The sequence below is a fragment of the Rhinopithecus bieti genome, unplaced genomic scaffold (genome assembly GCF_001698545.2).
Source record: "Rhinopithecus bieti isolate Rb0 unplaced genomic scaffold, ASM169854v2 scaffold_32008, whole genome shotgun sequence".
NCBI lineage: Eukaryota > Metazoa > Chordata > Mammalia > Primates > Cercopithecidae > Rhinopithecus > Rhinopithecus bieti.
In genome coordinates, this window is record NW_016814433.1 from 2968104 (window position 1) to 2980291 (window position 12188).

Here is a 12188-nt window from a genome sequence, read left to right on the forward strand (position 1 = left end):
AAAAAAAAAAAAAAAAAAAAACCCTAAATGAAAGACCTCTCGTGTTCATGGATTGGAAGACTTAATATTGTTGAATAGCACTACTTCCCAAAGTGAGCTGTATAGATTCAATATAATCCTATCAAAATTCCAACTGGTTTTTTTCACATTTACAAGTTGATGTTAAAATTCATATGGAAATGCAAAGGATATAGTATAGCCAAGACAATATTTAAAAGTAACAAAAGTTGGACAACTCACATTCCCTGATTTCAAAACTTACAACAGAGCTACAGTAAGCAAGACATTGTGCTTCTGTCATAAAGATACATATAAAGACTGATAGAGTAGAATTGAGAGTCCAGAAATAAACCCTCACATTTATGGTCACTTGATTTTTTGCAAGAGTCCCAATTTAATTAGATGGGGTGAGAATACTCTTTTTAGCAAATGCTGCTAGGGCAACTAGATATCCACATGCAGAAGAATGAAGTTGGATTCCTACCTCATACCATGTACAAAAGCTATCTCAAAATGCCTAAATTCAAGAGCTGACACTATAAAACTCTTAAAAGGAAACTTGAATAAGTCTTCATGACTGTGGCTTAGGCAGTGAATTCTTAGGTATGACACCAAAAGCATAAGCATCCAAAGGAAAAAATAGATGAATTGGACTTCATCAAAATTTAAAACTTCACGGTTCATAGTACACTATCAAGAAAGTAAAAAGATAACACAGAGAATGGGAGAAAATATTTGGAAGTCATCTGATAAGAGCCATACATACAGAATATGTAAAGGACTATATAGCAAGTCAACAATAAAAAGTCTCAATGGATTTCAATACTTGTTTCCTGGGTGGGCGTGGTGGCTCACGCCTGTAATCCCAGTACTTTGGGAGGCTGAGGCGGGTGGATCACCTGAGGTCGGGAGTTTGAGACCAGCCTGACCAACATGGAGAAACCCCATCTCTACTAAAAATACAAAATTAGCCGGGCATGGTGGCGCATGCCTGTAATCCGAGTTACTCGGGAGGCTGAGGCAGGAGAATTGCTTGAACCTGGGAGGTGGAGGTTGCGGTCAGCCAAGATTGTGCCATTGCACTCCAGCCTGGGCAACAAGAGTGAGACTTCATCTCAAAAATAATAATAAAAGGCCAGGCACGGTGGCTCACGCCTGTAATCCCAGCTTTGTGAGGCCAAAGGGGGTGGATCCACGAGGTCAGGAGATAAGAGACCATCCTGGCTAACATGGTGAAACCCCGTCTCTACTAAAAAAAAAAAATACAAAAAATTAGCCGGGCATGGTGGCAGGTGCCTGTAGTCCCAGCTACTCGGGAGGCTGAGGCAGGAGAATGGTGTGAACCCAGGAGGCGGAAGTTGCAGTGAGCCGAGACCGCGCCTCTGCACTCCAGCCTGGGCGACAGAGCAAGACTCTGTCTCAAAAAAATAATAATATAATAATAAAATTTAAAAACATGTTTCCCTGAAGAAGAGTACTACTCAATGTAAATGATCAGTAAGTGCCTGAAAAGATCCTCAGCATCATTAGCCATCAGGGATAATGCACATGAAACGAGAGTGATGTGCCGCTTCACATCCACTAGGGTGACTGTAATCCACACACAGATAATAACAAGTGTTGACAAGGATGTGGAAAAATTAGAACCCTCATACATTGCTAGTAGAAAAGGGACAACTGCTTTAGGAAGTTAAACATAGAGTTACCATATGGCCCAGCAGTTTCATTCCTAGATATATATATATACACACACACACTCTCTCTCTCTCTCTCTCTCAAGAGAACAGAAAGCATATGGCCACACAAACATTTATACACAAATGTTCATATCAGTGTTACTGTAGTTAAGCAGTGAAAACAACTTAAGTGTCCACTGATGAATGTATAAGTAAAATGTGGTAGATCGTATATCCATTCAAGGGAACATCATTCAGCAATAAAAAGTAATGAACAGGCTGGATGTGGTGGCTCATGCCTGTAATCCCAGCACTTTGGGAGGCCGAGGCAGGCAGATCACTTGAGGTCAGGAGTTCTAGAACAGCCTGCCCAACATGGTGAAACCTCATCTCTACCAAAAATAGGAAAATTAGCCAGGTGTGGTGGTACACGCTTGTTATCCCAGCTACTTGGGAGGCTAAGGCAGGAGGATCACTTGAACCTGGGCAGCAGAGGTTGCAGTGAGCTGAGTGAGATTGCATCACTGTACTCCAGCCTGGGCAACAGAGGGAGACCATCTCAAAAAAAAAAAAATAACAGCCAAGCACAGTGGCTGATGTCTATAATCCTAGCTCTTTGGGAGGCTGAGGTAGGAAGATTGCTTGAGACCAGAAGTTCAAGACCACCCTTGGGCAACATGGCAAAACCCCATCTCTACAAAAAAATTTAGCCAGGTGTGGTGGAGTGCACCTGTAATCACAGCTACTTGGGAGGCTGAGGTGGGAGGATCACCTGAGGCCAGGAGGTTGAGGCTGCATTAGTGAGCTGAGATCATGCTACTGTACTTCAGCCTGGGCAACAGAGTGAGACTCTAAGAAAAAAAAAGTAATGAGCTGTCAAGCCACAGAAAGACAGTGATAAGCCAGATGCGGTGGCTCGTAACTATAATCTTAACACTTTAGGAGGCCGAGGCAGGGCCCAGGAGTTGGAGACCAGCCTGGGCAACATTTAACGAAATCTTATTTCTACCAGTGATGAACCTTAAATGTATATGTATTTAGTGGAAGAAGTCTGAAAAAGTTAGATACTGTGTGATTACAGTTTAATTTCATATGTGACTATCTCATAAAACATGGGGAGCTTCCTATTTAGCTGTTATAGAATGAATATTTATCCGGTAATTTTAATATAGGTTTAGAAATTTGGATCTTGGTCAGGCGCAGAGGCTCACACCTGTAATCCTAGCACTTTTGGGAGGCCGGGCGGGTGGATCACTTGAGGTCGGGAGTTTGAGACCAGCCTGACCAACATGGTGAAACCCTGTCTCTACTAAAGATAACAAAAAAATATTAGCTGGGTGTGGTGGCACACATCTGTAATCCCAGCTACTTGGGAGGCTGAGGCAGGCGAATTGCTTGAACCTGGGAGGCAGAAGTTGCAGTGAGCCAAGATTGCGCCATTGCACTCCATCCTGGGGGACAGGGTGAGACTTCATCTCAGGAAAAAAAAAAAAAGAAATTTGGATCTCAGATGGTATAGTAGCTTTCTTTGGATGTGCTGCATACCAGGTGCCAAATGGTATCCTATAAATAGAACCTCTTGTGTGAGGAAGGGGGTGATCAAATAGGAGTTTCTTTTTTTTCTTTTAGAGTTTGTCTGCCTTTTCCAAACTCATCTACCCATGTCCTTTAAGGTTACAGTTCTAGCCCTGACTGTGATAAGCCAGATGCGGATCCACATCCTGCTCTCATTAACCGAAAGAGAGGCGTTGGCTTTGTCTGATGCTAGCTTTTCCTCTTTTCCTTAGGCCCATCCTGGGGAAATGGTGGGAGCTCTGGCTGCACAGTCCCTTGGAGAACCTGCCACCCAGATGACCTTGAATACCTTCCACTATGCTGGTGTGTCTGCCAAGAATGTGACGCTGGGTGTGCCCCGACTTAAGGAGCTCATCAACATTTCCAAGAAGCCAAAGACCCCTTCACTTACTGTCTTCTTGTTGGGCCAGTCTGCTCGAGATGCTGAGAGAGCCAAGGTGGGGATCCAGGGGTGCTGGGCTTCTTGGCAGGAAGAAAAGAACAACTCAACTGGGCATGGTGGCTCACGCCTGTAATCCCAGCACTTTGGGAGGCCAAGGCGGGTGGATCACCTGAGGTCAGGAGTTCAAGACCAACCTGGCCAACGTGGTGAAACCCCGTCTCTACTAAAAATATAAAATTTAGCTGGGCGTGGTGGCGCGTGCCTGTAATCCCAGCTACTAGTAGGGGCTGAGGCAGGAGGATCGCTTGAACCTGGGAGGCAGAGTTTGCAGTGAGCTGAGATTGTGCCACTACCCTCTAGCCTTAACAAGAGCGAGACTCCATCTCAAAAAAAAAAAAACAAAAGGAGAACTCTTCCCGTTGAATAAAGGGTTTTGGATTCCCTTGATAAGGAGAGTTAGAAGAGGCCTTTAGAGCTACTCGGTCCCCTGTGTCATGGACTTGGACTTTTGTCTGTTCCCAGGATATTCTGTGCCGCCTGGAGCATACAACGTTGAGGAAGGTGACTGCCAACACAGCCATCTACTATGACCCCAACCCCCAGAGCACGGTGGTGGCAGAGGATCAGGAGTGGGTGAATGTCTACTATGAAATGCCTGACTTTGACGTGGCCCGCATCTCCCCCTGGCTCTTGCGGGTGGAGCTGGATCGGAAGCACATGACTGATCGGAAGCTGACCATGGAGCAGATTGCTGAAAAGATCAATGCTGGTAAGCCTAGGAGGGCAGGCCTGGCTCAGGAGCCCCACTGTCTGTGCTACCACCTGTCGTGTTCACTGCACTTGAGCCCCTGATGAGCTACCCACCCTCACCCCGTCCACGTACCAGTTCCGCCCATCCAAGGCATCCTCCAACTCTCCAGGTCCCCTCTGCACTCCCTTTCTCTTCTCAGTGTTCCCCCTTCCTCTTTCCGAGGGGTTCTATGAAAAAGGAAGTTTCTGTGAGGAGGAGTGGGGAGCCAAAATAGCCTTGCTCAGAGGGAGCTGCGAATGGACAGTGCCTGGGGCCAGTCCTGTTAGCTGCAGCCTTTCTCGTGGCTCCTTGCCCCACCAGGTTTTGGTGATGACTTGAATTGCATCTTTAATGATGACAACGCAGAGAAGCTGGTGCTCCGTATTCGCATCATGAACAGCGATGAGAACAAGATGCAGGAGGTAATAGGGATCCAGGAAGAAGTTGATGTGTCACGTGTGTAAAACTCATGAATCATGTTAGGGACCAAAGAAAAGAAGATGCAGTCAGCACTGACGGGGGCTGGGCGCGGGGGCCAGGCCTGTAATCCCAGCACTGAGGGGGGCCAGGTGCGGGGGCCAGGCCTGTAATCCCAGCACTGAGTGGGACCGGGTGCGGGACCCCGGGCCTGTAATCCCAGCACTGAGGGTCGGTCGGGCACGGGGCCCAGGCCTGTAATCCCAGTACTGTGGGAGGCTGAGGCGGGCAGATCACCTGAGGTCAGGAGTTCAAGACCAGCCTGACCGACACGGAGAAACCCCATCTCAAGACCAGCTTGATCAACATGGAGAAACCCTGTCTCTACTAAAAATACAAAATTAGCCATGGTGGTGCGTGCCTGTAATCCCAGCTACTCGGGAGACTGAGGCAGGAGAATGGCTTGAACCCGGGAGGCGGAGGTTGAGGTGAGCCAAGATCATGCCATTGCACTCCAGCGTGGGCAACAAGAGTGAAACTCCGTCTCAAACAATAAACATTGAGGGATGGATCGTACCCATCTAATTTCGGGATAGGGAATGGTGATGAGCAACGATTTTCAAAACCCACAGCACCGGCTGAGTAGATAAAACAGATGGTGTTGAAATAGGAGATAGGTGTGCCTCCCTGTTGCCCTGTCACCTGGCTTTCCTCCCCCGAGCCTCCTGCAGCTTGCTTTGCTTAGGGAATACAAACCCCAGCCCTGAGGCAGGGGCCAGACTTGGGGGCAGGTTGCATAGTAGGAATTGCTATGTCCTAGGGGAAGTCGTGTGACAGGCATAACAAGACTCATGAAAAGGCTGGATCAGTGACTTCACTCCTGGGCATGTCTCCTGAGATACTTGTTTAGCACATGTTGGTGCCTGGTGCTTTAGTAATAAAAACTGAAGAACTCAGGCCGGGCGTGGTGGCTCAGACTTGTAATCCCAGCACTTTGGGAGGTCGAGGCGGGCAGATTACCTGAGGTCAGGAGTTGGAGACCAGCTTGATCAACATGGAGAAACCCTGTCTCTACTGAAAATACAAAATTAGCCGGGTGTGGTAGCGCATGCCTGTAATCCCAGCTACTCGGGAGGCTGAGGCAGGAGAATCACTTGAACCTGGGAGGCGGAGGTTGCAGTGAGGCAAGATGGTGCCATTGCACTCCAGCCTGGGCAACAAGAGTGAGACTCCATCTCAAAAAAAAAAAAAAAAAAAAAAAACTGAAGAACTCACTAACTACTGAACTGCTGTCAGAAAACAGTTACAAAAGCATTGATAGGTCTTGATGGAATACAGTATATGGCCATTAAAAGAGATCACTGTCATGCCAGCGGCAGCCTAGGTGAACACGCGGTTAAGTGCTAGAGCAGGGAATGGTGTGTGTTTGGGTACAGCGGTTGGAGGACTTGACACTTTCATGGAGCCCGCCTCTCGCTAGGCAGGACTGCACCAGAGTGGAAGTTGTGATAGGTTGGTGGGATTTGGGTGCCTTTCCTTAGGCTGCTTTTAATATTGTAAAATCAGGATAAAAAGTCTCACTGGAGAATTGCTGGAACCTGGGAGGTAGAGGTTGTAGTGAGCCGAGATCATGCCATTGCACTCCAGCCCAGGCTGATAACAGCGAGACTCCGTCTCAAAAAAAAAAAAAAACCTGTCTCACTGGAACTGTGAGGGGCAGAGCTTGGTGACTGACTTGTTAGGCCCTCAAGGAGGCTGTAGTTGGAGGTGAGAGCCGGGGAAGAGACCAGAGGATGCTGAGTGCTGACCTCACTCTCGCTGCAGGAGGAAGAGGTGGTGGATAAGATGGATGATGATGTCTTCCTGCGCTGCATTGAGTCCAACATGCTGACAGATATGACCCTGCAGGGCATTGAGCAGATCAGCAAGGTCAGCCGTCCCCTCCGCCACCGCCTTCCTCCTCCTGCTCCCCAACTCCCCGCCCTGCCCACCCTGAGCATGCTGTCTTTCCCACAGGTGTACATGCACTTGCCACAGACAGACAACAAGAAGAAAATCATCATCACGGAGGACGGGGAATTCAAGGCCCTGCAGGAGTGGATCCTGGAGACAGACGGCGTGAGCTTGATGCGGGTGTTGAGTGAGAAGGATGTGGACCCCGTGCGCACCACGTCCAATGACATCGTGGAGATCTTCACGGTGAGCCCTAGTGTGCTGCCCAGCGGCCTTTCATGGATCTCTGGCTCTCGGGCCCCTCATTCTGTGCTGTCCACTCACAGGATTTCCTCAGGCTCAGACTTTTTCTGCCTGATCCATTTCTGAGTGTGGGATATCCTGGCTCCTGACCCCCTCCCTGGATCTGGGTCGTGGCAGAAACAGGAAAGAGAGCAGAGTTCCTCAGTCCTGACCCTCCCCTCTGCTTCCCTCCCCTGTGCCAGGTGCTGGGCATTGAAGCTGTGCGGAAGGCCCTGGAGCGGGAGCTGTACCACGTCATCTCGTTTGATGGCTCCTATGTCAATTACCGACACTTGGCTCTCTTGTGTGATACCATGACCTGTCGTGGCCATTTAATGGCCATCACCCGACATGGAGTCAACCGCCAGGACACAGGACCACTCATGAAGTGTTCCTTTGAGGAAACGGTAACAGTGGAATTTCTGAATAGGGCAGAAGGAGGGAGCAGTGTGGGAAGAAGGGCACCCACTTTGGGCGGCTGGGCTGTGGTGATGGGACAGCCAGGTGCTGTGTGTGGTGTGTGGTGGGGGTCTCATGGGGCCTGTCTGCTCTGTTAAGGTGGACGTGCTTATGGAAGCAGCTGCACACGGCGAGAGCGACCCCATGAAGGGGGTCTCTGAGAATATCATGCTGGGCCAGCTGGCTCCAGCCGGCACTGGCTGCTTTGACCTACTGCTTGATGCAGAGAAGTGCAAGTATGGCATGGAGATCCCCACCAATATCCCCGGCCTGGGGGCTGCTGGACGTGAGTATGAGGCCCTAGCTGCCCGGTACCTGCCTGTGTTGGCGAAGCGGTGGGGCAGGCTGTGGGTGGGAGGGTGTCGCTAGTCTGTTGTTGCTGTTCTTGCTCCTCACGATTTCCTGTGTGCCTCTTTGCAGCCACCGGCATGTTCTTTGGCTCAGCACCCAGTCCCATGGGTGGAATCTCTCCTGCCATGACGCCTTGGAACCAGGGTGCAACCCCTGCCTACGGCGCCTGGTCCCCCAGTGTTGGTGAGTAACCTGATCCAGGAAGAGAGCCCTCCAGGTGGTTCAGAGGTGGGTGAGCTGGGATCACGAACGGCAGCCGTTGTTGGAACTCTTGAAGGCCGCAGAGGGCTAGTGAAAGGTGGGCAGGAAGAATTGGGGGCATTTGATCTTCAGCTCTGGCCTTAACTTGCTTTTCCCACTCTGTAGGGAGTGGAATGACCCCAGGGGCAGCTGGCTTCTCTCCCAGTGCTGCATCAGATGCCAGTGGCTTCAGCCCAGGTTACTCCCCTGCCTGGTCTCCCACACCGGGCTCTCCGGGGTCCCCGGGTCCCTCAAGCCCCTACATCCCTTCACCAGGTGAGTTGTCGCCATCTGTCGGGCCAGGTTTGTTTTCTCCTCAGTTCTGGGTGAGTCTGTCCGTTGCTCATCTCCTTTGTTGGCTGTTTCCCCACAGGTGGTGCCATGTCTCCCAGCTACTCGCCAACGTCACCTGCCTATGAGCCCCGCTCTCCTGGGGGCTACACACCCCAGAGTCCCTCTTATTCCCCCACTTCACCCTCCTACTCCCCTACCTCTCCATCATATTCTCCAACCAGTCCCAACTATAGTCCCACATCACCCAGCTACTCACCCACCTCTCCCAGCTACTCACCCACCTCTCCCAGCTACTCACCCACCTCTCCCAGCTACTCGCCCACCTCTCCCAGCTACTCGCCGACGTCTCCCAGCTACTCGCCAACTTCACCCAGCTATTCTCCCACTTCCCCCAGCTACTCACCAACCTCTCCAAGCTATTCACCCACCTCCCCCAGCTACTCACCCACTTCCCCAAGTTACTCACCCACCAGCCCGAACTATTCTCCAACCAGTCCCAATTATACCCCAACGTCACCCAGCTACAGCCCGACATCACCCAGCTATTCACCTACTAGTCCCAACTACACGCCTACCAGCCCTAACTACAGTCCAACCTCTCCAAGCTACTCTCCAACATCACCCAGTTATTCCCCGACCTCACCAAGTTACTCCCCTTCCAGCCCACGATACACACCACAGTCTCCAACCTATACCCCAAGCTCACCCAGCTACAGCCCCAGCTCGCCCAGCTACAGCCCAACCTCACCCAAGTACACCCCAACCAGTCCTTCCTACAGTCCCAGCTCCCCAGAGTATACCCCAACCTCCCCCAAGTACTCACCTACCAGTCCCAAATATTCACCCACCTCTCCCAAGTACTCTCCTACCAGTCCCACCTATTCACCCACCACCCCGAAATACTCGCCAACATCCCCTACTTACTCCCCAACCTCTCCAGTCTACACCCCAACCTCTCCCAAGTACTCACCTACTAGTCCCACTTACTCGCCCACTTCTCCCAAGTACTCACCCACCAGCCCCACCTACTCGCCCACCTCTCCCAAAGGCTCGACTTACTCTCCCACTTCCCCTGGTTACTCGCCCACCAGCCCCACCTACAGCCTCACCAGCCCGGCCATCAGCCCGGATGACAGTGATGAGGAGAACTGAAGGCTCGTGGGGTGCGGCAGCAGGCTAGGGTCCAGGGCAACTTGCCCATGCTGCTGTGCAGTTCTTGTTTCCCTCGTGGGGTGTCACCCCCAGCCCAGCTCCCTTGTACATAAACGCCTTGTGGCAGAGCTGTTGAACTTCTGGATCCCGTTTCTGATGCAGACTCTTGTCTCGTTCTCCACTCATGCTGTCAGAACCCACTGGCCCAGTGGTGTTCTCATTCCTACCCCATCCACCCCCTGCCTGTCCCCAAATTGAAGATCCTTCCTTGCCTGTGACTTGATGTGGGGGCGGGTAAAGGGCATTTTAACTTAGGGGTAGTTCCTGCTCTGAGTGGTTACAGCTGATCCTCGAGAAGAACAAAGCTAAAGCTGCCTTTTGTCTGTTATTTTATTTTTTTGAAGTTTAAATAAAGTTTACTAATTTTGACCAAAAGTATGACCATGGAGTGTTTCGTTGGGATTCAGGGGACCCACAGGCCCTGCCTCCTGCCTTCTGCCTGGGCTGCTGCTTATCTGTTAAGGGGAGGGGACCTTCCAGTCACTGAGCCTGCGCACAGCCCCTGCTCTGTGCTGAGTTTGTTGTAGTCACAACAGATGCAGCTCTTGTCCTGCATTAAGGTGATATTAGCTATAACAGCTTTTCAACCTGTATTACTGATTGTCATAAATAATTTGGAAAAGTATAGAAAGGTATAATGCAGAGGGAGAAAAATGATCACCCTTAATCCCACCACTAGGAGGCATACTTTCTTTTGGTATTTTTTCCTACACTTAATTCTTGAGTCACTAACAAATGAACCAAAATGTACTTTTATTTTGGCCTGAAACCAAGAATGAAAAGATGCTACAGATGCTGTAATACAGAAGCTGAAGTTAAAGGATTTGGGGGTAATATGCTGGTTTAGCTGGCCATCTTTCCCCTTTCATTAGCACCTTAATGTGGGTATCAATGTTCTACATCTTCTGCAAGTCATTTCTGGTTTATTTTAGGTATTTTTATTTTATTTATTTTTGAGACAGAGTCTTGCTCTGTTGCCCAGGCTGGAGTGCAGTGGCGCAGTCTCGGCTCACTGCAACCTCTGCCTCCCAGGTTCAAGCAATTCTACCTCAGCCTCCCAAGTAGCTGGGATTACAGGCGCCCACCACCATGCCCAGCTACTTTTTGTATTTTTAATAGAGATGAGATTTCACCCTGTTGGCCAGGCTGGTCTCAAACTCCTGATTTCAGGTGAACCGCCCACCTCGGCCTCCCAAAGTTCTGGGATAACAGGCGTGAGCCACTGCGCCTGGCCTATTTAGCCTTTGCTCTCACTCCTGAAAGTGAGTCCCCCGTGACATCATTCCCCTTCTGCCTCAAGAACTTTCAGTATTTCTTATAGAGCAGCATTGCTGGTGATAAATGATCTTAGTTTTCTTTTTGTCTGGAAATGTCTATTTGGCCTTCATTCCTAAAGAATATCTTCGCTGGAGATAAGCTTCTGGTGTGACAGGTTTATTTTTTTCTTTTAGCACTTAAAAAAAATTTTTTTTAGTTTAGGAGCAGAGGTTTAATATGCAAAAGATAAAGGAGAACAGCTCTCTCCCTTGTGGGAGAGGGGCTTCTGAAAGGGAAGTCCCTAAGATGTCCAGTCTTCCGGCCCTCACAGTTTCTAGTGAGAAGTTCACAGTCTTTGGGATCATTATTTCCTGTTATTTTTCTCTAAATGCTTTCAAGATTTTCTTTTTATCTTTGGTTCTTTGGTTTTTGACAGTTTGGCTTTGGTGTGTGTATTGGAGTTCTCCAGAGAAGCAGAACCACTGGGGGAGACAGATATGTCTCTTCTGTGCAAATAACATTACTTTTATATGTGATTATATAGATACATATATATACATATGTTTTTGTTTTCTATTTATTGAGCTTCCCCACAGCAAAAATGAGGGGTTTTGTCATGGGAATTGGCTCAAACGATTACAGGGACCAAGAAGTTTCACAATCTACCATCTGTAATCTGGAGAACCAGGAAGCTGGTGGTGTAATTCAGTCTGAGTCCAAAGGCCTGAGAACTGGAGGTGGGGTGGTGGTGGTAGTGGTGGCAGTGGCAGTGGTGGTGCTGGTGTAAGTCCTAGAGTCTAAAGACCCAAGAATCGGGAGCTCCTAGGTCCAAAGGCAGGAGAAGTTGGATGTCTGAACTCAAGAAGAGGACTCACCCTTCCTCTTATCTTTTTGTTCTTTCCAAGCCCTCACTTGATTGGACAATACACAACTACACTGGTGCAAGAGAACCTTACTCAGTCTACCGATTCAAATGCCGATCTCTTCAAGAAACACTCTCACCGACACACCCAGAAACAATGTTTTTCCAGCTCTCTGGGCGTTCCTTAACTCAGTCAAGTTGACGCATAACATTAACCATCACTGTGTGCCCAGGCATAGTTTTCTCATTTATCCTGTTTGGGTTTCCCTGAGATTTTTTGATTCTGTAAAATTGTCTTCTAGCATATTTGGGAAGTTTTTAGACATTCTTTCAAATATTTTTTTCTGTCCTAGTCTTTCCTTCTAAGAATTCAGTAGCATGCCTACTAGACTTTTGATTTTACCCCACAGATTTTGAGGTTCTTAATCATTTTTGCAA

General features: G+C 49.2%; 1 protein-coding gene across 1 annotated transcript in view; it reads left to right on the plus strand.

Annotated features, from left to right (window-relative positions):
- The window catches only part of POLR2A (RNA polymerase II subunit A), a 31978-nt gene extending 21972 nt beyond the window's left edge, over positions 1-10006 (plus strand). Inside the window, exons 20-29 of the mRNA XM_017850636.1 lie at positions 3464-3688; positions 4156-4402; positions 4745-4845; positions 6665-6769; positions 6857-7039; positions 7279-7482; positions 7634-7820; positions 7955-8068; positions 8252-8401; positions 8499-10006. Of these exons, the coding sequence (XP_017706125.1) occupies positions 3464-3688; positions 4156-4402; positions 4745-4845; positions 6665-6769; positions 6857-7039; positions 7279-7482; positions 7634-7820; positions 7955-8068; positions 8252-8401; positions 8499-9571 (2589 nt within the window). The 3' untranslated portion in view covers positions 9572-10006. The remainder of the gene's footprint in view (positions 1-3463; positions 3689-4155; positions 4403-4744; positions 4846-6664; positions 6770-6856; positions 7040-7278; positions 7483-7633; positions 7821-7954; positions 8069-8251; positions 8402-8498) is intronic.
- The last annotated feature ends 2182 nt before the right edge of the window (positions 10007-12188 follow it).